General features: G+C 41.7%; 1 protein-coding gene across 1 annotated transcript; it reads left to right on the top strand.

Annotated features, from left to right (window-relative positions):
* The first annotated feature begins 1641 nt into the window (after positions 1–1641).
* On the top strand, positions 1642–12090 carry dusp10 (dual specificity phosphatase 10). Its single transcript, XM_076084409.1, has 4 exons — positions 1642–1847; positions 2990–3819; positions 7101–7469; positions 8115–12090. The coding sequence occupies exons 2-4, from the start codon at positions 3036–3038 to the stop codon at positions 8378–8380; spliced, it is 1419 nt and encodes a 472-aa protein (XP_075940524.1). The 5' UTR covers positions 1642–1847; positions 2990–3035; the 3' UTR covers positions 8381–12090.
* The last annotated feature ends 15175 nt before the right edge of the window (positions 12091–27265 follow it).

Raw genomic sequence — 27265 nt, 5'->3', positions numbered from 1 at the left:
TATTACTACCAATAATGTTACCTCCCTACCTCACACACAGGCCACTTTTGTTGTCTTACACAAGCCAGAACTTCATTTTGAAGTTTTTGTTCTTTCATTATTTTACAATACAGTTACAGTCACAGCAGGTTGGTCACTTTACTCTTTCAAAGCGCCATTATGTGTCCCTTAGAGCGTTACAAAGAAAGGTCAATTGGTGTTTTGGAATTATATGAGGAAATGAAGCAACAAACTTGCAGCCTGCCAGACGTGTGTGACTCACAGCTGCCTGAAGTGTCTAACATCCTTAAAGTTGTGTTATTTTAACCAGGAATAGGGTGCTGCAGGAATGACGTATTTTTGTAGGCCAACCCTGGAAGTTATCATCGCACTGGTACCCTCAACAAAAAGCTAATGTCTGCTGACATATTCTATATCGTAGAGCAAAACATTACAATTTCTTAAGCTTGTGTTAAGCACAGACAGTATCTCAGGCATCTAACAAAAAAAAGTGTTTCAGGAAACCAGTTGACTTCGAGACTAAGGAGCCAGAAGTGCAGAAATAACTCGTTTCAACACTCTTTATAGTTTCCCTCAGCTTGGTTAACTGGTTTTGTTAGGAATAATAACAATAACTGGTATTGACAGGTGTGTGTCATGGTTTTATCATACAGGTTTGAGTAACATTTAAGTTATATTCAATGTAAACTATACCAATGTATGGGAAAGTACGAGTGTGTAAGTGCGCAGACACATTATTCACAAAGTAAAACCTTCCCAAAATAGATGCAGATAATCTATATCCAGATCATGTGTGTACAATTTTCGCAAGTGATTGAAGTGTAACTGTAACCTGAGGAAAACTAGAAAGACAAAGATCCAGAAAAGCAATATGAGAAGTGCAGCCGAAGGACTTTGAAAATGTAGAAGCAGTTTGTTTGTTTATAAAGGTGCAGATGTCGTCTAGCAAGCTCAGCAGGCTTTCAGATGATTCATTTGAAAAAATCTGACCAGAAGGATGAGTGAGTAAATATACATCAAAGGACAAAGACCATTGAGATATTTCAATTTAAAGACACGCATCTTTATGGACCTATTGAAAACAGGTGTGTTGGATTTTTAAAAATAAAATAAAATTTAGTTTATATTACAGCAATCATGTTCAATACAGGACCCTGGTTAATCCTGTGCTTTTCTTACTGTGACATGTCAAAATGTCTTCAGATGTATGACACTGACGCATCATTGAACGCATCATTTACATGTCTGATTTGCTTTTACTTTAATTCCATCTGCCACTGCTGCACACAGCTATTATGTTATGCTTTTATATTCTTAAAATAGAGCTCCATTTAGCTCTACGTTAATAAGAGTTTCGAGCAGCACGTGAAGGCACCGTGTCTTCCTCCTCGAGCCTCCTAGAGAGACTTTTGATTGGCTGCCAGTGACATCATCCCTGCTCGTTCGTGGGACTGAAGGCAGTTCAAGCGACATCCCCCTCCTCCCCTCCTCTCCTCCTCTCCTCCTCTCCTCCTCCCCTGCTCCCCTCCTCCCCTCCTCTCCCCACCCAGCCAGAGAGGCAGACATCTCGGCCAAATCCCTCCCACCACAGGGCCGGACCTCACTGTAAAAAAAAAGGATCAGATTTAATATTAATGAAGCCGCGCATTGGCTCACACTCGCGTCAATCCCGCTGCGCAACTTCTGTAGGCTGGCAGACTCCCTTCAATATTATTTCTGGGGAGCAGGGTAAAAGTGCTAAAAAAAAAATGTTGCCGATCCACAACACTGGGACGGACTGAATGGAGGCAACGTTGTCACCGAGCGGAGATAATAAATCCGTCTACAGTGCACCGCGACACACACCGGTAAGCTGAAATACAAGTCAAGTTCGGAAATTAGTGTCCAAGGTACAAGTTGTTTTTGAAATGCACAGTCATAGATATTTCCTTCTATTATTAATGAACAGGAATACCAAATTACTGCTACCATTGTGAGCTGATTATCAGTTTATTTGGTAATATAGGTGGGCTATATATTTTTTTTTAATGACATGAATTAAGTGTTTTATTACAGCTGTTTCCTTTATTATATCCCTCCATTGCGTCAAAGTTACAATCCCCACCTTAAAATGCAACCATCGGATTTTATTTTGTGTAAACATTTATTTATTTATTTTATACAGCGCTGTGAAATTGAATTTCCTCCAGTGTTCAGCTCATCGGATCAGTTCGTCTCGTCCCGAAAGCCTGATCACATTCTCGGCACGTTCTCATGCCGGTTTCTTCAATGAATTTGGCCATGAATGATATCTGCTGTGGCTGAACCTGCACCGTACTGAAAGGACGGCAATGTCCGGGACAGGCAGTGCTCGGCGGGTGTCTTTACATAATATGCCGGGATGACATGGTTTTTAAAATGCTCAGGCTGGCGATCAAAAGGAATTGCCTCCCCTCTTTTTTTACTCCGACTTTTCCAGTTGGGGGAGAGACCCAACTGCGGCGTAGCGTTGATGCAGTATTTTATCTTTTTCTCTTTTTTTCTCTCTTGTTATAAAAGCTTTGGATCACACAGACCAGAGTTGGGATGAAAAATTCAACATCACACACGCAGGCACACACGCACACGCGCGCACACACACACGCGCACACACACGCACACACACACACACACACACACAGAGTACAGTATCTGGAGGATGATTCATATTACTTACACTCAAAGTGATTCAGTTACACCAGACTCTGTAATGGTTTCACTGTTTATTATTAGTGGCCAGTCTGTCAGGCCTACATTTTCCCACTAAGTTGGGTGTTGCCCTGCAGGTATTGACACTACTAATATTTGACTTCAACAGCCGTTTTCTAGTTTTGCATGTTGATCAAACAGACAGGAGGCCGCTCTCTGTTTACTCCGCTCCTTCATTCACAGCTCAAGTCATTGAGCCAAACTGGTTTTCTCAAAGATTTCCTTCCTCGCCTCATATTTTGTGTCATCTCTGTGCCCACAGAGCGGCTTGTTGACTTCTCCGTAACCGTCCAGCCCTCGGCGTCCCCATGCCTCCGTCTCCTCTTGACGACAGAATTGTGGTGGCGCTGCCAAGGCCGATCCGACCTCAGGAACTCCAACTGCGCCTGGACACCAGCTACCTGGACTCCATCGCCACCAGCACCAGCGACAAGACAGTCATCAGCACCACCGTGGTGAAGATCCGGACGACGGCCAATCTTGTAACGTATATGCCCTCATCCAAGGGCTCCACGCGCTCGTTGTCGTGTGGATGCAGCAGTGCCAGCTGCTGCTCAGTGACTACCTATGAGAAGGACAACCAGAGCATCAATCACAGCCAGGTGAGTGCCAGCAGCCCCAACCTCAGCTATGCCGGGCCCCCCACCCCTATGGTCAGCAACCATGAAGCATTAAGCGCCCCCAGTCTCGCCCCGGGCACCCCGAAGGCCCTGTCATGCGTGAGGGTCATCCTCCCCAATGAGCTGGCCAAACGGATGACCTGCTGCCCCATGGGACACCCCGTGGGGCCCGTGCCAGTCATCATCGACTGCCGGCCCTTCATGGAGTACAACAAGAGACACATCCGGGGGGCCGTGCACATCAACTGCTCTGACAAAATCAGCCGGCGGCGGCTGCAGCAGGGCAAGATCACTGTGCTGGACCTCATCTCCTGCCGCGAGGGCAAGGACTCTTACAAGGGCATCTTCTCCAAAGAGATTGTGGTTTACGATGAGAGCACCATGGACCCCAACCGGCTGACGTTCTCCCAGCCGCTGCATGTGGTCCTGGAGTCACTGAGGAGGGAGGGCAAGGACCCCATCATCCTCAAAGGTAACACCTAAGTGGGTTTGTCAAGACTGGGAAGGGGGGAATAAATAAGGCTGTCTAGCATACTAAGGGGAGAGAAACCACAGTTTTATGGGCTTAAGTTTGACTCTGGAGGAAATAAATCAGTTGAGACATCTGAAAGGAAAGTCAGATTTAGAAGTGGTAGATGCTTTAGGGGCAATATAAACTGATATGAAACTAATGTGGTGGCAAAATAATGTGTGGTGTGTGTAAAGCCTGTTAAACCTTGACTTTTATTGTTGTGGTCACCTGATAGCGCCTGTACACACACTGGTTGTAGGTTTATCATGTGAGCTTTGTTCTGAAACATTACAGCAGTTACCACATACAACAGCTTTTGCGCGTATAATCAAGCCCATGCACGCTCAATGTAAATCCCTCATACATAAACATATGCACAAGCTCTTCACCAGCTTTCTATATGACACTAATTAAGCATTTTGCAGGAAGTGAGAGCAGCTGTTAGTAAATAAGGCAGCCTATTGAGATGGCAGTCCCTGGGTTGCTGCCATGTTTTCTATCTTTAGTGTGTGTTTGTGTGTGTGTGTTTGAAGCTCGAGCAGTATGTCGTGTTGGGGGCTGGGCTGAGTGTTTTCTGAATGCCTCCCAGTCAGCGTCTAGCCGTAAGATCACAGCGCCTTGATCTCTCTTCTTCTCTTCGTCCTTCTGGTCCTCCTGTGCGCTTTGATGGACGAGGCTCCTCTCCAGTCTCTCATCCCGCATCGGTGTCTGTGTGAAGCTCGTCTCAGTGGGAGGAACAGGCGGACTGTCTCGCTCTTTCTTCCCCTGGTTTGCAAAATGCAAGACCTCCTCTCTCAAATGGCTCAGCCTGCCTTTTGTTTACATCACAAGTGCTTTTGTTAGATCGGGAATGACCTCCCATGTTACATGTCTTATAATCAAATACTTCCGATGTGTCAACCGATGGTTGACATTTTACCAAATCATAAAAACAAAACCAGCCCTAAGCAGAACATTTGCAAAGCTGGAATGAATACTTCTAATACTCTTTTATTTATTTCTAAATGGAGAGGTGATTAATTCTTCTTTTGCTTAAAATATACGAGAATTATCAATGGAAAGTGGGCAGGGCATTGTTATTACAAGCAGTAGTAATAGCGACATATTTGGAACATGCTTGTATAAATGCAACTAAATAATTTACTCCATTATTTGCTTAGTTCCCAGCATGTCTCAGTCATGATTCATCGCAATACGTTTGTTGTGTGATACTCTGCTACACTGGAAACACAAAATCTTCCGTTCCTGCCCCGCTGGAGCCAAGAGCAGTAATAGGTTACATTTAATCTGTCAGAATTGACATAAACGACATGTCAGCAGGGTCGGAAAGGGTTAGGGTAAGCACTAAAAACAGCAGGTCTGTGGTGTGAGAGGCCTTTGCGAGGCAGAGGCGGTAATTTCTAAGCAGGAACTGAGCCTGTGGTTTATGAAAGTGATCAGTTTTCATGTTTTCCTCTTTGAGTTTAGTCAGATGATAATGACAGTCACACTCGACAGGTTTCATCTCACAGCAAAGTGCTGCCCCTGGAGATTCTGTTGTCATCAGTTTACTATGAAAAGTAGTTCGACCTGAAAAGAAAGTCTGACAGTTTGAAAAGAGGAAGTTCACTGTTTGTTGATACAAGCCAAGCGATGTTGGCTTTCAAATGTCACAGCAGCAGCAGCAAACTAAGTTTTTCCATTGTTTGGAGGTTAGTTGAGCTCATTGGTTGGTTTTATGGACCACACATTTATTGCTTTTCCTGTCTCACTGCTCTTGGTCAACTTCATTTTCTGTGACAAAGCTCTGATAAACACACTGCACCCCAAACAACAGAGGTAGCGACGAGCTGGTGAACGTAGGGGAGCATTTAGCAGCTAAAGAGCCAGTTGTTTCTAGCAGGAGTTGGTTGAGACCAAAACAGAGCTAAAAAAGAGTGAATATTGGACTTACGTTCTTCTTCAAATTAATACTAATGTTATTATGTTTCTGCTAAAATGTTTGCCAACACAACAACACATTTATAAGGTGATAATATGGAAATATTTCCGCACGAAAGTGCCGAAAAAAATCAATTACTATTGTCTTAAGATTTTATTTATTTAACCAATAAGATGAAGGAAAATAAAGTCTGTTAAAATCTAGTTGTCAGAAATTCTGATCTTGTAATATATTTACATTCTGAACAAACTTTGTGTGTGACAAAGATATTGTGTTGTAAGAAATGTTTTATGAGACATTGTGGGGTTTTTAAATACCGATAAAGTAGTCTTCATTAACACAGCTTTGTGTTAAGAAAAAACATCATTATCAGTGGAAATTCCACCTATTCTTATCTATTCCCCAAATTCTTGTTGACTTTGTAAAGACTTCCCTTTCTTATATTTACCACAGTGTAAGTATTACCACAACCTCCCATGACAGCGAGAGCTGTTCCACTATCAGCACAACATCAGGTTAATGTCTTTGTTCATGGTTAAACAATCGAGCTGTTTTATGGTGAACCTACCTGCCCGGTCACCAGGGGGGAAGTTGTGCGATGACCTCACTTGGCATGATGTCAACTCTTGCAACGTGAACAATACATGAACTGATACTATGTTTGTCTGACACTTTCCACCCCTCCCCACAACTCTTGTGCTGAAGGGAAACTTTGGCCCATGGCATGACTAGCAACAGGTGCAAACCAGTTATTTGCAGAAGTGCAGATGTCCAGTGAGAAGTGTATTAAACATTTAGTACGTCTGGTTACCGGCAGATTAACAAGGGGAATTTCTTGTGTGATTTAGCAAGTGGAGACTGTTCAAGTAGCTATTTTGGCCATTTGTCTCCTTTTTGAAATGAGTTGTTGCAAATAGAAACACTGCCGATCCCTTGATATTGATTCATCGTCCAAATGGAGACATTCAAATTACAACCAAATCTAACAGTGTAGTCTGGAAATTTGTCGATTTCTATCATGTTAAAGCCAGTTGTCCATGATTTTATCAGACGTGTATGCAAAGCTTACTTGTCCTATTCAGTTGTAACGTGTGCCATGTGGTGCACAGAAGCATGAGTGCATGTATTTTTAGCACGGAGGGCTCCAGTGGGAATTGAACCCTTAACCCTGGCAAGGAGACCAACAAGGTCCAATTTGCAATCAGAAAGGGGAACAAAATGTAAATATGAAAAGGACGTTTGGCAGTTTTATTTATTTTTTAGCTAAATGATTTGACTTCCTGTTCAACCCGTCTCACAATCTCTCCCCTTGTGTTCACAGGAGGCCTTAGCTGCTTCAGGCAGAACTATGAGAACCTGTGCGAGCACTCGCTGCACCTTCACGAGGGCATGGAGACCGGTGCTACTGCTGGCCTGACCGGGCCGCTACCTCACTCCCTGCCCTCCACCCCGGACATAGAGAACGCAGAGCTGACACCGATCCTGCCCTTCCTCTATCTGGGGAACGAGCACGACGCTCAGGACATCCACCAGCTGCAGCGCTTCAACATCGGCTTCATCCTAAACGTGACCACCCACCTGCCGCTCTTCCACTACGACTCGGGCTTCTTCGTCTACAAGCGTCTTCCCGCCACAGACAGCAACAAGCAGAACCTGCGGCAGTACTTTGAGGAGGCGTTTGAATTCATCGGTATGAAAACTTCCACTGTTTTCACTGCAGACGTGTAAGCTAACACAATGGTCTTGTGACCTTTCAAGACTAGTCTACTTTAGAGCTTTCAGCAATTAAACCAAAGAATAATTGAGAGTTTAGAGTTTAATTTAAATATGTTTTGTAGGCCTGAAGCAGTGTTCTTTTGTTTCACAATGCCACAAGGTAATACTGAGTCCAGAGATCGCTGTGATGCTAAAAACTGAGTTGGTTGCCTACCTGTTACAAATTGCCTAAAAGTAATATACATTGTTGTTGTGTATGTTTCTCTGTCTGTGAATTGCAAAAGGGTGCTTCCAGGGTGCTTTTGGCCAATACATGCTGGCAGTCTGCTGTGATACTGAATAGAAATGAGTAGGAAATGTATGATTTATGGTATTATTTGAGATGTTTTTTATACGGTAAAATATCTGATTACAGAATTAGTGTGAAACGGAGCACTAAGTTCTCAATACTCTACATTGTACAGATACATTTCAGTACTGAGGTTCAATAACCAGACCTAGACAGACGGCTGGTCACAAAGGAAGTTTTAATATCTTATGTGTGATGACTAAACTTCCCCCGAGTGAACAAACCATTTACTACATTATGTTCTAATTGTTTCAATGTTGCTCTCTGCAGAGGAAGCACATCAAGCAGGTATGGGCCTTCTGATCCACTGCCAGGCAGGCGTGTCTCGTTCAGCCACCATCGTGATAGCCTATCTGATGAAGCACACCTGGATGACCATGACAGACGCCTACAAGTTTGTCAAAACCAGGAGGCCCATCATCTCCCCGAACCTCAACTTCATGGGCCAGCTGTTGGAGTTCGAGGAGGACCTCAACAACGGAATAACGCCACGAATCCTCACACCAAAGCTGATCGGTGTGGAAACTGTTGTCTAAACGAACCCTCTGGACTCGACGCTCGCACTTGTACTCACTCTCAACTGTTCTCTCAAGAGAGACCGGCTGCTCTATGAGCTGGGTTGGACTATGAGAGCCACTGTATTCTTCTTGAATCTCCTCATGCTCATCTTGGACTCTCTGGAGTGCCAACGCTCTGGGTCAGTGGTGATGAGAAATGCCAAAAATCCCTACTGTGTGGACCTGGCCCAAGTCCAGGAGAAAACGGTCGGCGGGAAGCTTTCCATTTGTGATTGAGAGGAGCAAACATGAGGGAAAAGCAAATTGGTTTGGAAAAAGATATTATATGTGCTTAGGGGCAATTACTGACAAGAGAAACTCTTAAAGCTCACACTGTGGCACACAGCTTCTGTTTGCAGACTCAGGCGGGTTGGCCACGGCAGTGCCTGTCAAAAAAAAGAAAGAAAAGATAAACAAAAAAGATGAAGACTTGTTTGGTGTGTTAATGTTGTTGTTCTATTTTTATACAGGGGTTTATGGGGGTGACCATGACGAGCCCACAGTGGCTTACTGTGCAATAATTTCAGAGTGGAATGCAACTGAGACCTTGATCTTATATGTATATTATGATAATGATGTAATGATTACGAAACATTTCCAGCTCTTTGCTGAAGTACCATTTTAATGTTAATGTAATTACTGTTGTTCAGTTCTATATGTTCACAGTTATGCTGTAATATTCGACGTGTGCAAGAGAAAAGAAATGGGGTTTTATTTTTGAGTGCAGCTTGTGGGTTTATGTAAGTCATCAGAACCACAAATTCATATTTCGTGTGTTTGCTCCAGTATCTTCGTTTTCCCATTCCTGCATCCACATATGCATATATTTTTTAGCAATACACAGTATATATTACCAGACAGCCATAAGAGCTTTTTTTATGCATGGCTGCTGGCAGTGGAAAGAATACTTTAAAATAATCAGTGAATATTGTAAAACAGGGCTACTGGTGATGTTTAATGTAACAGAACGGAGGAATTTCACCGCCTGCTTCTGTCGTCTACCCTGTTCTTTTTGCTCCCAGCTCTGTTGAATCGAACGCCACTGAGTCCCTATGTAGCAACATTTTTGTTTGTGCCAAAGCCCTACATTTTGAGCTATGGTGTAGTCCACATTAAGGTAGCAGAGTTGAGGTACAGACTTCAAACAAACATTGACTTTCTGCCGTGGGTCGCAGTGCAGTGGGACGGTGGTGGTACAGTAGAGCAGCGTGACCCTTCTCTAATCTTTTGCAACTCTCTGTCGCTGACACTAAGCTACAGTTAAGTGAGCTCTTCTGCCTTGCTTAGGCGAGCGCTGCTGTCACGTGCTGTTCTAGTGCCTCTATCAATGCCTTAATTCATGTGTCACCACTGGGCCTGCGCATAGTACACCATCACGTGCAGACAGATGCAGAACACACCGAGGTCGGATTTTAAATCCCAGACAAAAGCAGCTCTTGGTCTCTGTGTGACATACGGATTTCTTTCTGCTGTTCTTGATTAATATGCAGAGTTTGAGAAAATAGCATTCAAAGCCTTGAGGTTCAAATGCTCATTATGTAACTCTGATCTCGTGGTGGCATTTTAAGGGGAATTTGAATACCAATGTGAATTGTAAATCTACTCCGCACTAAATAGTGTATTAAAGAGTATATGCAGGCTCACAAAGTTTACCTTCATCCTGTTGCACCTGACTATAATCACCGATGACTCATATTACGACATGTAGATAGATGAGAGGAGAAATTCTAAATAAATGCTCAACTTGCTAGTGCTACTTTGCCTTCATTCTGATCCGAACTGCAGATTTTTGCACTGTCGCTGAAAAGAATCTAAATTTCGCATTTCAGCCTCGTCAGTTTTACACTGTCTCAGCTGGCGACAGCTTTAGTGAAAATTACAAAAAGGGAAACTTCTTACCCAGGTGGGATGCATGCGTTTTCAACTGCCTGTATATCACTAGGCACACAGTATAAAGACCTCGTCTTGTTGAGATGACTGTGTGCACATTTATCAAGTGAGCATTCAAACAGAAAAAATATTGATCTACATTTTAGAGACTTGTTTGAGTACACATCTTTGATCTGGTTTTGATTTGATAAATCCCCAAGATATAAAAGGAATTGCAGTCCTTCAACCGAAGTTTGAATATGAAATTCAGACCAAAACAACAGGCTGAGCTTTTTCCTGTATTTTACCAAGTCGACTTGAAGCAGCTTCCTCACAAATGATGGTTTCTGTTCATATGTTCTTCTGGTTTCTGTTCAGCTCTCCATTGTTTGCAAGAAAAACAAAAGACTAAAATGAAGCACAGGGCTACTGATATCACTGTCAAAGCAACCAAAAAAACCCATTTATATATATTTTACAATACACTCTCTGTGAACCATTTTATCTTCAAAAGTACATCTGAACCCAAACGTTTGGAGAACGATCATGTGTGTCTCTGTCAGCAAGATGAAGGATAATGCAAGACGTTTTCATAGCGTAGTGAATACAAATACACAGTGCACCCGGTAAGGCTTTACAACAACATTCACAACAATAAGCTTAAAAAAATAATCCCTCATGTGAAAATTCATGCTATGCAAATAAAATTGTAACAGGTTATTTCTTTACCCGACTATCGTGAAATAGTTTTGAGGTCTCTGCGAACATTTCGAGCATGAATGACAGTTTGCAGCCTCAGATTGAAGTGAGTTTTATACGTGTGACTTATCGACAAAGAAGTCATAAAAACAAAAAACAAAAAATGTCTGTGTGGCGACATGTCCTCACTTTGTATTTTTGTTGATGTTGTCATTGGTGTCTACAGGTGCTCCACAGTATATTTGAATATGATGAAAAAAAAGGTATATAATAACCATTTACAACACATTTGTAGCTTGTGCATTTATATTTAGTGATTCACCATTTGCAAAAAAAAAAAAAAAGACAAAAAAAAAAAAAGAGAGAGCTTAGCATCTGAGCCAATGTTATATAGGAATAATGAACCTTTTTGTCCCATCTGTTGGTTCCTACAACCGCAGCGGCACATGGCTTTTGTATGTAATGATCTATTTGACTGAACAATGTAACCGTCGTACTGTACATTACTCTCTGGTTGGAAAACGAAGCATGCCGTGTGCTCCTGGTCTGTGACAGACACTCGCAGACATTATGGTGCTGTCAGTCTTTCCCACACTGCTTTCTGTCTGTAGAGGTCATAGCCTGATTGACAGCTCCACGAGGCATCTGGGTCTGTTCCCTTTTATTTGGAAACACGGTTCTGTATTAGAACAATATCAAGCTGTCATATTTGATGTGCACTCTTTATGACTGGACTTGTTTAAGAGTCTCTGCTTTGGGCTCAGAGGCTCCGGTGGAAACAGGCTTCACTCTACAAGTCTCTGTATCTTTCTTTGTGTCTGTAGTCAATGGTCAAGTATATACAGTATATAAATATATATCTATTTTCTTTGTATGCATATATTCATTACTATTTTTGCACTGACCTACGGACAGATGGATTTATTTTTTTCCACAAAGGGTGCTATTATAACGGAGGCCTTCTCCCACACCTTTTTGCATGACTTGCTCAAGATTCCTCAACTGGTCTGTCACCTCTCCTACTCTTCTCCTACTACTCCTTGAACTGTTCCAATTGAAGCACTGTAATTTTGTAATCCCTACTTGTGAGCTTTGAAATAAACAAGGAGGCTTCAAGTTTGGTTTGGCGTCCTGGAGGTTTATTTTCTCCCTGTTTCACACGGAGGAACTTTCGTTGGCCACTGAGAGGAGTCGAAATATGTTCCTAAGATGTCTTACTTGGTAAAAAGATAAAATATGCCCGATGTCTCATGTTGTATTGAAGTGTTTAAACCTGCAATAATCAATATTTCTACATTAAGAATGGGAAATTACCGTAATGTGAAAGTGGAGCATTTAGCAGCTAAAGATCCTGATGATTCCCTCGAGAGTCGGTGGGGACTAAAACAGAACTAAAAGGAAAGTGAATATTGGGCTGACATTAATAAGGTGCACAGAAACTCCATAAAGGCAAATAAGCAATGTTTTGCTAAACATTCACCATAAAAGGTGATGATATATCAGCATTGTGTTAAAAACCTGTTTCAGCTGCCCCAGAGTGGCCAAAAAACCCCCCAAAATACAAGTTTAAATTCTAAGCAAGAGACGAATAATGCAACTAACAATTATTTTTCATCATCATTTCGAGCTGTAGATGACATTGCACAACAGTCCAAAACCCAAAGATATTCCAGTTATAATGATTTTAAGAGAAAAGCAGAAAGAACACAGCATTTGAGCTGGATTATCAAACTGAAAAATTACTTAAATAATCACTTTGGAAGATACAGCGGTACAATACATTAAAAACATCCTGATGTTAAAAGAGAAACAACAGATTGAGGGATAAATATTTCATGTGACCAAGTCCCCGCAATACAACAGAAGCCATGGAAACAACAGAAGCTCAGAGACTCCCTGATTATTGGAATCAATAACAACAAACAAGACCCACAGTGTGTATTTTCAGAGACAGCCTCTCTCAGCCTCTTGACATGCGAGCATCCAGTGGAGTACACAGAGTTGTGAATTATCTGCGCTCCCCTCCATTGAACCATGTGTCACATAGCTGCAGGAGTTATGGGCCTATATTTACTCCAACTTCGCAGACGTCTCGCCTCATGGCCAGAGGCGAAGGGGTGTGGGGGCGCTGGCCCCAGGGTCAAGATCTCTCCGTAGGAACAGGCACGAAAATAGTTTTTTTGCGTTGTTTCTAATTACAAGCGATGAGTGCCCCGCCTCATTAATCCTTTCCTATCAGCACTGAGCAGGCTGGCAGCACCAGAATAGCCCTGATCTTTGTGCTGCTGCACGCCGCTTTCCAGCGAGCCCTGCATGGACGTATTAGGCAACACGGGCCTGAGAGGAGGACCTACCTTGTCCACGCACACACACACACACACAAACAGGTGCACACCCACATACATACACACACATACACACAGTCAGAGGCGGCGGTGAAATAAAGCAGAGAGGATCTCTGAGCCTGAGGACTGCTGCACTGGTTACCATCAAAGCTGCTCGCTCTGTCACAGGAAGATGCACTCGCACGTCATCCCACCAAGGCTTTACTAAATGAAACTACAGCAGCACTTTGCACTTACAACCCATGCATACAATAATGCTTCTCATATTTACTTAAAAACAAAATATGCCAAAGCACGATACGGATTTAGGTTAACGAGAAGAAAATGGGAACATCGATTAAAAGTATGGAAGTGCTCAATCAGTTTCTCTTACAGTTTAATCCAGTCAACTAACAACTAATGTCCATACTTAGGCCGTGCTCACACATGACTTGTGTGATGAGGGTTTACAAGTCGACATTTCTTCACTTTAAAAGGCTATACCTTTTCTTCGTGCTCTGCCTAAGAGTATCTGTTTCTTCTCTGTGTCTAATAAAAGTGTATACCTGTGATGTAGATGAGTCAGGGTAAGTTGTGGACACCTAGGTTCTTTTACTTTTGGTAACCTTGACTTGGGCATAAAGGGATGGATGATTGTTTCAGAGATGTTGAAACATAATCAAAGTGTTGGACCCCTTTTTGACAGCACGACTCTCACACACACACACACACACACAGGATACGTGAAACGCACAACAGGAGATTTCAAGCAACACACAAAGTGATTCACGAGATTCATTTTCGCAGGGCAATCATGCAGGACACCATAGATATCACAGCTTATTGTAAGGGTTATGAAACCTTGACGTAATGTTAATCGTGGTAATGTATATAATAGCAGTGTATTTACTCCAGCAGTTTTGGAATAAGATGTTCAACGATCACATTTATGTGTTGTGTTTCAGTGTCCACATACATTTGGCCATATATTCCTGTGATGTCGATTAGTCAGGATGATCTGTATCCACAGTTCCACTCACTGTGATCTATTCTTGCTGTAAATGAGTTCTGGCCTGTGATTCTCTGCAGCCAGCTCATGGTTGGCGAGTATGAATTATCCTCCTGCATCACAGAGAGAAAGAGAAAGAGCAGAGCAGTGAAGGATGGAGCGAGATAGATAGAAAGAGAGAGTAGAAGAGGTCACGGCCCATTTCACACAGCGCACCAAGGAGATTACAGGAGGTCTGTAGACATGACACGGGCGCCATGGTGATGTCTCTGCAAATAAGCAGATGCAAACACGCCACCTACAGAGCAGCTGAGGGCGGGGAAGGACAAGGAGCTCGGAGAGAGAGAGAGAGAGAGAGAGAGAGAGGACACAAATGAAGAAACATTTCATTCTGCAAGATCAAAATGATATCGCAGAGACGAGATAAAAACATCCGGAGCTGCTGAGTCCACAAGCTCGCAGAGTGAGCGCAGCGGCGGTTTGTTATCGCTCGTGGCACATGTTGGACTTTTAAAGTGTCATGTCTCGTTACATATTAGCCACACACTGACCACGGCGCAAGAGACAGGCCAGGGCTCAGTGTGGTGACGCCAAGACGTATATGTCACATGTGTCTGCGTGGAGCTGCAGAGGTCCTCCACTAGAGAGTCCCTTTATCAGATCACACCGTGTCATTGTCATTAATGTATGTACTCACGGTACTGTAATAGCTCTGATGAATATCAGCTTACCCATAGTGCATAGCCGGATCATACAATTACACATACAAAAATCCAATTACACTCCAAATACATTCAGATATGACTAAGATATGTAAGCATCATGTGACCTCTGAGTTGATGATGAGGGATATTTATATCAGCCTAATGACCTAATGGGCTTCTGTCATGCCTTTCTTTTTCTGTCTTGCTCATGTTTAGAAAAGCACAGGTGGAATTAATAACATGTACAATGACTCAGCTCCTCTAAGTGGAATGCAGCCATCATTAATGTATTTAAATACCCCTGTGACTTTCCTGCTATGCCATGTGTTAATTATTTATTTTATTTAGAGTTTACAATTACAGGAACAGTGCACATTAAGAGACATTTCTATAGATGTGCCAGTTTAGCTGTTTGGCTAATTTCCCACTGCAGTCCCTGGGCACGTGTAATGGCAGCTACAAAACACATGAAATACATAAAAAACAGGAGGCAGCAATACAGTACATATATCAAAACACATTTTAAAAAACACATGAGATATTTTAAAACAAGGACAATAACACATAAAACAAAGCATGCTTAAGGTTATTTATAGAGTATATGGTCACATATGGTCTTTTGACAATGATTTAAAATAAATCTTAATGATTATATTTTGTCTGCTGTGGTTAAACAAAAGAGTCCAGACTCAAGGTTGAATGGAGCTTTCAGTCGTATCACATGGGCTTGAAAAGCAGAAGGCGCTGTAGGGTTTGCAAACTCTATCTGCTGATAAGAACCATGGAATACAGGAGAAAGCTCTGCACAAAGCATGCTAGTGAGTAAGGGTTGTTTTTGTCTAACATCTACAGCGGTTGTCGAAATGAAGCCTGTTTAATGGAATGTAATCTCATAAGAGAAAGGTCTAACGGCCAGAAGTAAAAATCTGGTCAGAAAATAACGAATCCTTGATTTATGTAGTTTAAAAGTTGTCAATTGTAAATATATTGAGTCAAAAAAACTACTGCAATCAGCCGATGACATATCCCCTACGTTTTTAGCTGTATGGAGAACATTAACTTAGTGTCCTCAATGGTATCTTCAGACCCGTTTTGAAATATTGATACTGCACATCAAGCATTGACAATATCACGGTTGCTGCTTCACAAAGGAGACCGAAAATTTGAAGACACACCAGTCAATTTGGGTGATGTGTTCAGCCGAGCGGTCTCTAATTTCCCCAGTGCTACTCGTCTCTTTCTTCTGCTCCAGATAAGTTCTTTTAATTGCTGGTCTCATCTTTGTCCCCACAAATCACACACGTGAAGAACAGCGGCTCAGGCGGGCCGCACCACCAGCCTGAGGGGGGAATGGTTGAAACATTTTGAGTTGCGTCATTTCACCGGATTGCAAAATAATACATTGACATTACATACGAAAAAACAGACAATATTTGAAGAAAATTGTCACATAAACATCTGCATCATCCAACCATGGACTTCCTGGTCTATATTTATGCTCCAGTTACAATTTTAATATTTCAAAACAGGATTTTGAAGCTATTTTTGCAAGATTATGGCACAAATGTATGTATTTCTTTACACTAAAACATATACCTAGAAAGACAATTGTTTATCCTTTTCGTTTATAGTAAATTCATGCTCCTAATTTCACTTTTCTCTCCTTTAGAGTCCCCCAGACAACTTCTCATGAGTCACTGCCCATCTAAACTAACCCAGTGGAAGTTTGAACCTTCACTGTCTGGAGGTATCAAGAACGCTGTCTGGTCCTGCTCGGGCCACCCTCCTCTCTCCTTACCCCCAAAGAGAGAAAACAGCCCCCCCCCCCCCCCCTACTTCCTCCTCATCTTTCCATCTACAGTACTTTTCACCCTGGGAAACCCCCCGCCACAGTCTTCATGACACATTCAACCCACCTATTATATTACACTGTGGGGGAGGGGGCATGGCAAACCCAAACAATAATTTAGACCCCATTTTACTGGAGCACAGATCTGTTAAGTGCTCACACAAGTAGTCAAACCCACACACTGAATGTGAGACTCCTCACATCCTCCCTCAAAATTCAACATTATAACACAAAATGCTTTAACAGTCAGGAAAATTAAGAGCATGAAGTGTATCAAAACTGGCTTACTTTTATGAGTATGTGCACTTTGAATGTTATTTTACTCTTGTGTGTGCGGCTATTTTTAGCACAGTCTTTCTTTGTTAAAATATAAATAGCAGTAAATCACATTTTCCAAAGTCAAAGTCAAATACTTTATGCTCTTTTATGCTCTCTGCAGGCCGAAAATTTCAGTTTGAAGCTTGTGAATGGTGAACCATTCACGCACAGACGCTGAATATCCAGAAACTCTCAAACCACGACCAAGTGCTGTTTTTATTTATGCTTATGTACCAATTAGAAAAAAAGAAGTAATATATGAATAAATGGGTCCTTGGGTCCATGAGAGTTTTGTCACTTGATATTCAGATATCCGTAACATACACAAGGAGAAAATCATATTAAAAGAGCTTTGAATCAGAAGTTTCCACCAGTTACATATACATTAACTTTTACTCCTGTGTGGTCTCATTTTAGCCTGCTGGTGTTAAAAGATACATAACAGTGCATCATCATTTTCCCAAGTGGGAGTCAGATTTTTTATTCTCACTGCGGTGAGAAAATGTCATGTTTGTGGATGGTGCTCTGTTCAGAGAGCAACTGAAGGCAGTAAGTTCAAAAATCGGAATATTAATAGAGTCTGACCTTTCAGTCAGGCATGCAGGAGTGCACATTTGTACATGTATGTATGGTGCATGCACACAAGCGCATACACAGACGCAATAAATCATAGCAACTCGTAGTAACTCAGCTTGTCACTAGCTGTTGTGTGTGTCGACAGTGAGCTAAGGTTGAGCTCATATTAGTATCCTTGACTTTCTCACCCGTGGAGGTTTCATATGCAGCGAGTGTAACTCAATAGGTCCATCAATTACCTCTGTTTCCTAGGTGCCTTCACAAACAACAGCTGCAGAGTTTAATAAGCTTGCAACTCAATCACAGGGGCTAAAATATCATGAAGCCTGAAAACCAGCGGGATGATGAAAGTAGGCTCCTCTTGTTATCATGGCTCCCTCTATGTACCTATCTGATACAAAGACCCTTTAAACACGTCTATACACATGGCGCAGAATTTATCAGTATTCTCACATGTTTATTATTTCATCTGAGATGTCTCGTTTTTTCTAAATCACACGTTGTAGCATTGCAGGTAACGTGGCATCAAGGTACGCCGTCGCTGTATTAAGTTGCTGCTGGCTTCGCTTTGGGTTGTGGGACAGAGGTAAATGTTTTCCATGGTAACTGGAACCTCATTCAAAACTCTGTCCTTGAATAGATATGAGAGCGACTCTCTTCTTTTAGATTGAATTTGTCACTGGTTCAGCACATGCATGCCTGCTCAGGTCTTTATTTATCTGTGTGGGAAAAAAAAGGTATAGAAATAAAGCTTAAAAAAATCACAACAGCTGCATAGGAGAGGACAGAAACCCAGGTGGGATAATAAGGGTCTTCCCTAAAGAGCACCTACTGTGGAATGACAAACATAAAAAGGCAAGCAGAAAAACAATGAATTGAAAAAAAATGAATTGTGAAGGCAAGACTGTATATGTTCCTTTGTGTGGTGAAGGTAAATTTGTTTGTACCAAATGAACTGGCAGCAGACTGAACTGTCATTGTGATAAGTGGAATATTCGGATTTGGTGCCATACTGAGTGAATATGGGAATGAAGAAATATACAGATCCAAATTATAAGGGCGTCAGGGGGATTGTTTCTTCTTACCTTTAAGAAAAGGAAACGCTGGTAGGTGGCAGTGGGACGTGAGCGAATCAAAGCAATGTACAGTGTGTAAGTGTGCCCGTGTTCATTGTAATGGAAGATTCCACCCAGTGCACCAGTGAGGGTAAATTATGTGTTTTTAATTGTTTTTGGACAATACACATTGGCTACAAAGACAAATCTTGTTAGTACCTGTAGGATCAATTTATTGTTGGTTTCGGTCCTTTTATAAGCTTTGTTGATATTGAGAAAAACATACATAAAATATGTCACTGCAGGCTACCAAATGTGAAGTGGACCTAAAATTGAATCGGATTCCTGTGGGAAAAAATAACAGAGTTCTCCAAAGTAAAGAATCCAATACCGGTCATTCTTTTATGCGTAAAGAAACATCAGGCTTAACTCCAGCTATTTCAGTCAGTATTGGACTAATATCCAACAATATATCTCTTCTCTGATGCTAGCGTGGCTATCAGTATTCAGCTAACGTGAGATTTATTCAGATAGAAAATGGAAACGTTAAAAGGTTTAGTGTGTAGGGTTTGGTGGCATCTAGTGGTGAGGTTTGCAGATTGCAACCACACCAAACATCTCCTCTGTGCCAAGCATGTAGGAGAACTTTGATGGCTGGTGCGGAAACGTGAATGGCCCTCACTTGAGACAGTGTTTGGTTTGTCCCCTCTGGGCTACTGTAGAAACACGATGGACTCCTTTGAGAGGACCTGCTCCCTATGTAGATATGAAGGACTCATTCTAAGCAAACAGAAACACAACAGTTCTTATTTTCAGGTGATTATACACTAATAGAAACATACTTATTAATATCATATTCTATTTATGCCAATAGATCCCCTAAATCCTACGCAATGGTCCTTTAGGTACAATATGGACAGACTGTTGATGAAGATGAAAATAGAAATCTGCGATGATCATTAATCAAATAAATGATAATATCCAAATTATATCAAAATCCAATTTCGTGCTCAAGTTTACAGTCGATGTAGCAGGAGAGCCTCAGGTGTTGTTCATCTGTTTGGGCATATGCGGCAGTTTTCTTTAAGTAACTCATGATACACACACACAAAAGAAACATGCACTTCATGTTATTTTCCTAAAACATTTTTTTGGATTGTTATGTAATATTGTAACCACTTAATAAAAATGAAGAAGGTTGCCGCGGGTAGAAACGGGGAACTGGCATCATAACAAAATGAACAGCAGGAGGTATCGTATCATAGCCCTGCATGGTCAGAGCCCTTTTCACCTCACTGGGACTCCCTCACAGTAGGAGCACAGCAAAGACGCAAGCAGTGCAAAGAAAGTGTGCAGAATGAGCCAAATGAGACACAAACAGTAGCACATTTCACTGTACATACACATAATACAGGCATTTAGTAAAATGTAATCAGTGTTTTGATGCTGCTACAATGGAACATTGATAATCCATATATGTACCTGCACGTCTAAGTAAGTAACTCATCTTATCTTGTATCTACTCCAAGAGGGACTTTGTGCGTGCTTTGTTCTAATTTCTTTTCAGAATGGAAACATCAGTGGAGCTGAATCAGGACTTTTATATATAGCACAGAGTGTGATAACATAACAGAGCTTCTCAGTGGGGCTGCTGAAGCTCCCTGCAGCCATACGCATACTGTATAGAAATGGAGGAAGCTAAATGCTGCACTCTGGTGGATAGAAAATGAATCTATTACTCTGGTATTGTTTTGCACAATGGATGTACTGTAGGTGGATGTCTGAGTTAAAGGGAATTCCACCAATCTAAATATCAAAGTGCCAGGGTAGGTGTTGCACAGTTATCATTTCCTGTATGTTCTTCCAATAACACTCATCAATGTCCAGCACGTTACCGCCCTCAAAAGAGTGGCTCAGATGACTGATTCTTTTGAAGATTTTATAATAAGCTAATTTGATAGTCTGACAGCTGCTATTTGAAACACACACACACACACACACACACACACACACACACACACACACACACACACACACACACACACACACACACACACACACACACACACACACACACTTTTAAACAGATCTGGTGTTTGACAATCTCACAACTCATTACTCCGCTTTATCTTTATAGCAATAGTTGTTTGCTGCTATATTAATGCTCTGATTATCATATAGACAACCTTTAATACTAACTGTTTTGCAAGTATAGGTGACATATTTTAGCCTCATTGCTTGTTTATAATGTATTATAGAATTTCTCTTGCTGTTATATGAGTAATGAGTAAAGTCATGCATGCTTTGGCACCACAATATAATCCAGACCACTTAACACGCTGCATAAACGAGTTACAATCTTTTGTCGACAGACTATTCCTGACTGAGTTTCGAAAATATTAACGGTCAGAAAAACAGTAGATTGGTTACGACAGGACAGAACTGCCATCATTTGAAAAACATGACTCGTGCTATTTTTGTTATAACAATGATCGATGCTGCATGCTGTTGTGTATGTGGTTGTCTAACCACACTGGATGACTTTGGAAAAAAAACTTGACCAGAGCACAAGCTGTGACTCATCAGTCCACCAGTCTCTCTGTCTTTATTTGTATGCCACAGCAGTTATACCAGCCCTCTGCTCTGATTAATGCATGTTTATGAGATTCTGCATTGCAGCTGTCGTTGTCCAGATAACCCCCCCTCTCTCTGTTGTGTGTGTGTGCTTCTCTCCCAGCATGCCTGTTGACTTATTTCCCTCCAGAAGTGCTCCATTGATTTGACAGGACAAGGCAGAACAGGCCGGGGCACGGTCGGACAGAGGGACGCAGCGACGGGCAATAAAAGTGTCATTTTTCACCTTGTTCATAAACAGCTCGTAATTTTGAGAAGAGCCATTGCCTATTATGGGCTCCTTCCAGCCTGTGACATCAGTAAACAGAGCAGGCCAGCTCTCAGCGAGCGCCTGCGCTGAACCAATGAGGAGTGTGTTTTAACAAGCCGGCGTGGGTATTTGGGAGTCTGGACTAGCTCGCCTCATGGTAACCCAGCAGACAATGTACTTGTTATGGTTGAGCCTGGGAACAGACTCAGGTCCAACACTTATCGAGCTGTCTTGCGAAAGGCACAAACTTTGGATCATGAATATTGCAGAGGTTATGGGGTTATGGGACAGTTTTATTACTCTGACAAACACAATTTCTCTGGAGGGCTGAGGTGGGAGGACAAGACAGCCATATGCCAGCCTCTTTTGCTTTGCAAAACAGGCAGTTGAACTTTTAGAACTCCTCTGCGTGACTTCTGCTTCACCTTTGTCTTGCACGGCTTGACCCACGCTGCTGCTGCAAATGAGCATCTATATTTAGACGCTATGATTCAGCATGCATGCTCAGACAACCGAGGCAGGGAGGCGGCAGGAATGTGGGGGAAATGTGTTTGATGTGACAGATGACAACATGGGCGTTGTGAGACAACATGCTGCTCCGACACAATCTGCCTGTTTTTGACACTTGTTTTCTTTATTTTTTGTTACAAGCTGATAAAAACCATAGTCCGCATCACCAGAGTTGCAGTCTGTCTGCCCTTTGGACAGAGATGCAGATTTTTGCCATAATGCAGGTTGGTTGGCTTTGAGAGGGAGGAAGGACAGAGGGAACAAGTGAGTGAAAGGAGTGGAGGATGAAGAGACGCTGAGACACCTCCCCTACATATGCTCACTCTAGCCTCTCATCCATATGCATGCAGCTCGTGTTCACCTCTTTTTCTTATCACATAGGCGACAGTGATGCATTGTGAATTCATAAACCTTTCATTAATCTGCTGCATAGAGAAAGCCAGAACAGGCCTGTGACTAAATGCTTTGCAATGATGATCTCGTTTAGAAAGGGACACAACGCCCTCTTGTGTACAAAAGGAAGCACTACAGTACAGTACCTTGTACCTTGATTTGCTTGTTTCGATTCTGTGGCGCAAGGAATATGAATAAATGATGTTTGCACTTATAATGAATACAGTTACCACCACACTTCTCAACAAGAAGCTTAATTTATTCATGTTTTTATTCAATCTCTTTGTAAAGCACTTGTGGGGAACTTGGAAGTGTAAGATTGTCATTTTAGTTATAACTTGGAATTTTGTATAACTCTTGGCAACACTTTGCAGTTTGACTGTGAGCGAACTGAATATTTTGGCCGATTCCCCAAGAGATTACAAGTCTTAAATAGCACAAAAGAGAGCGTTCACTGCAGTTATGTTGTGGTAGAAAGAAGCGTTTCCTCCCCTTCAGTCTGTATTAACAGGGATGTATAGGACCACTGACAAATGATGGAAAACAGGATTGCGATGTTATGAGGATGTGGAAACTTCTGGGTTCAGGCTGAATACAATTTAATTTAATGTTCAAACATTTAACAAGTCCAGAAATTAAGACCCACGCAACATAATGTCAGTGTTTCTCCAGTCTTGATTCTCAAAATTAGCGAAGGGTCAGTTGTGGAAGTTTCTCATCAATAATTAGCTCTTCCCCCTCAAATGATCACTTTAAAACCTGTCTAAAGACCCATCTCTTTTCTTTCACCTCTCATGCCTGACCACACTCTGTTTGTTGTTGTTTTTTGGCATATAGTGTTGTGCTATAATTTTATCAAGATATTCCATACTTTTAATTATTATCTTTAGGAATGCAGTTAAGTATGTTATTTATGAATATCTTTACATATGCAGAATGTTTATCTTAAGGCTTTCCTATTCGTAAAAATGGTCATCACTTTTGGACACTAGTGAGCTAGTGGGTCCAAAGAGATATTAGGTGTTGAAAACTTTAACATAAAAGTAGTGACTATCAGACTTTGGCCTGTTTTAAATGTGACTGTCTTAATCTTAGCATTATAGTTGTTTGTATAGCGGTTATTTAGTTACGTTGAAGGTCTTAAAAGATACTTTAAAGATACTTTAAATGCCTTCTGATCCTCCTAAATTCATGGCGTATTCTTCAATTTCACTGGAAGAATAACATGTAAGATTCTCCGTTTAACATCAATGATTTAGTTGCACAGTGATTGAATTGCCACTAAACTGATCTTTCAGGCTCAGACTCAACATTATGGTGAACTAGCAGTGACACACACTTTCCCCAACTCTCTCGCTGCCATTAAACTACGCTTTGTTCCTGGAGTCTCACTTGCTTTATTCTTTCATTTCATGCCTCCCCTTATGGGTTTCCCACTCTCTCACCCTACATCTCCAGGAATCTCGGCGGGCTTGTAAAGTCGTTTTAATAGAGAAGAATATAAATCTGCAAGTGACAAACTCCAGTCGTGGCAGAGCGGGGGCCGGTGTGTACGTAATGAACTGCTGCGCTGTAAAACCAGGACCTCCAAGGCTCCCGTGCCCCTTTGCGATTCCCGCTGGCATTGCCGTGGGACCTCACAACCTCTCAGCCTGAACCACAACACACAGGCAAGACGCTCCCATCTTTTTTTTGAAGTCTCAAGGCGGACACTATCGGGCCCACGGCTTTAGAGCTTAGGCTGGCAAAGAAAGTGCAGTTTAACATCGGTTTTTGAAAGGTTTTAGATGCAAACTTTTACGAGATTTAACTATCAACATGGCAATCATATTTTCCAAAATTTGTCAAATGCTGTAGAGAAAGATATATTTGAACAGATCTCACTAGACCTTCATTATGTAAAACAGGTTCACTACAGTAAAAGGCTCATTACCATTACTGAAAAAATGCTGTCCATAAGTATTGGGGTTGGATTTCATGATCATTTGAAGGATTACAATGTTAAAAAGGAAATACTGTAAGAGAATATAATAAGAAGAATATAATGATAAACCACATCAGTCCCAGAGGCACGCTGGCATTCATGTTTAAGTGAGGCTTGGATGAAAAAACGATTGGTGTATTTCACTATCGGTCAACATGACGATTGCTCTGATGAGTAAAATGAGCTTGTTCGTGCTTGATTTTAAAAGGCTGTCAAGAGTTTACTAAATAATCATCTTTGTTTTAATATTGGTAATGATGCTCTTAAAAACTATTGACCCCAATGATGTCAGAAATGTTAATGATGGTTAACCCGCGAGAAGTCTAGTTGCAGTTTTGCCAAAAAACATACAGATATTAATGATAAATTGGATTGCTGCTCTGTCATGAGCTATCATAGCTGACACCTGATTCTACATTTAATCCATCTCCAGGGCATTTATTTACATATACTATTTCTACATGTGCGGAGAACAAATATACAGTAAGAATATCTGTGATCCTGTATACGTACCTTCTCTCCTGGCTTCTTATTAAGGTGGAGCCACTGTGATTTCCATTATTTTATGGATGACCGAATCGAACCTTGATCCTCCTCTGGGTCCTCTATTCAGCCCTCAAACTATTTTATAACATCTAACAGGACTGGACTGCTTCCTAAAAAGTATGATTATAATGAGGAAAAAGAGGAAAAGAAGTGGCAGGAAAAAGAGAAATGCCAAGAGTGATCTCACCTAATCCTGAGGTGATCAGATCAAAGTATTTGGTAGCTGTTGTTAAAGCTTAAAATCCAAGATTCTGCGTCTATGAGATGTTTAATATAAAATCATGATATGTAACTCCAATACAGAGCATTTTCCCAGTGTCCATGGGGTGGCACTGCAAAGTTTCCAGCTGAGCATAAGCTCTACAGTACAGTACCATCACACTTTCTCCTCTTACAATGGAAGATAAACCGACTTTTTACTGTTAAAACAACAGACAGGGCTCACTGGCCGCTGACCTGGAGGCTGCAAATGTCCTTTGGATTCCTGTTAGAAGAATGGAATGATAGATTTAACAGGCCCAGTTCCCAAATTAATAATCCTGTTCCACATTGCGGAGCGTACCGAATCTGTCAGAGACTTTTAACAGCTTTTCGACTCCACCTTTTTCCATTTAGCTTGAGATGAATTTGGCTCCCCGTTTTCCACTCCCCAGCAGCTGTGTTTTGAGTCACTTACAGCTCAGCTGACATCGCTGCTCCACATAATGGATTAGAGGACAATGAAATCATTTTTTGAGAGACGCCTTTGGGGAAATGATGGATTCAGTGGATGCAACAGCTGAGCTCAGTTACATAATGCATCTTTGACTTTATATTGTGTTGAAAAGAGATTTAGTGTAGTGGAAGATCACATCTTCATTACTCAATTTAGGATAAATCACTGTAAAAGAAAGTGTTAAATTCCCACACACTGAATTTAATTGTATTCTCTGGTTCGCTATATATCTAATGCATGGCCCCATTACTGCATTTTAAATTCATTATAGAAGTCTAATGTGGCTTAACTTCTGAGCGATGATATATTTTCTTGTGTGTAATCAAGAATTTGCAATATATATGGATTGTCATGGATATGGGTTCAACATTTGGGCAGTTGTTACACACAGCTAATACAAAACGTACTGTGTATCCAAGCAAAGCAGAATCTTTTACGTGACTTTTGCTGAACTATTTTGTGTCCTTTTTAATGGTAACAGTCCTACTTGTTCTCCGTAAACACCTGTTCTGTAAACTTTTACATACTTCTATTTTTCATGGTTACGTTGCTCATTATGTATCGTAGGAGTGAAACTGGTGTGTAACACATCTACTTAAATAGCCCTCCGCAGTAGCAAACACACGGCGTGGTCAGTAGTTCATTGATTTTAAATTACCAAAGGAGAAATCTCATGAAGGAATAAGGGACCATAAAAAGGTTATTTATTGTTGATAAATTCACCTCAAATTATACAGATTTATATAATTTTGTCAGCAAGCTCAGTGTAAAACTTCCAGGAAATATTCACCCACTGTGAAATAACTGGGTTTCCATGGTTGATCACACTGGGTGGCAGGGCTGGCACTGCACTGGAAAGCATTACTTCTCCATAGTGTTAATGGACTTACTTAACTCCTGGGTCCTGACTTGTGTTTTCCAATGAATTAAAGTGTCAGGAGCCACAAATCAGCGTCTTGGATAGGTCATGTGGGTACTGGAGGTGTGGGCTTGGTGGGCTCGCCGCTCTTTCTTAATGGTTTGTTCCCCGGACACATGAAACTGGAGCCTTAAACCCAACCTGTTGTTACTGAGGCCCCATACGTACTCCCATCTACCCGTAACACGCACGCACCCATAACCACACATGCATGCCATTACATGCTCACACACCAGCACCAAGGTACTACCATCACTCCCTGAGACAGATCTATCCCCCCCCCCCCCCCCCATCCCCTCCGTGCTTTGGCAGATCAGTAACATTTACTCAGCTAAATGAATTAAGTAATCGCACAATCCCGCAGTCTCTGCATTACAGAGGAATTTCCACATTACAGCATCTGATACTCCCTGTTCACAGCTCTCCTACGCCACTAATGCAAGCCCCTCGCCAGGCGGGCTGTAACTGGATAGCCGATGGGATTCTGCTGCAGCAAATGCAGTGAAGTAA

Source organism: Anarhichas minor, unplaced genomic scaffold (genome assembly GCF_050575085.1).
Source record: "Anarhichas minor isolate MPS153535 unplaced genomic scaffold, ASM5057508v1 ptg000136l, whole genome shotgun sequence".
In the NCBI taxonomy this organism is placed as follows: domain Eukaryota; kingdom Metazoa; phylum Chordata; class Actinopteri; order Perciformes; family Anarhichadidae; genus Anarhichas; species Anarhichas minor.
This window is presented reverse-complemented; position numbering and strand designations above follow the sequence as displayed.

Coding starts and splice junctions, on each gene's coding strand:
- dusp10 (XM_076084409.1), top strand. CDS start 3,036: ATGCCTCCGTCTCCTCTTGACGACAGAATTGTGGTGGCGCTGCCAAGG. Junction 3,820..7,100: donor GGACCCCATCATCCTCAAAG/GTAACACCTAAG, acceptor TTGTGTTCACAG/GAGGCCTTAGCTGCTTCAGG. Junction 7,470..8,114: donor GGAGGCGTTTGAATTCATCG/GTATGAAAACTT, acceptor TGCTCTCTGCAG/AGGAAGCACATCAAGCAGGT.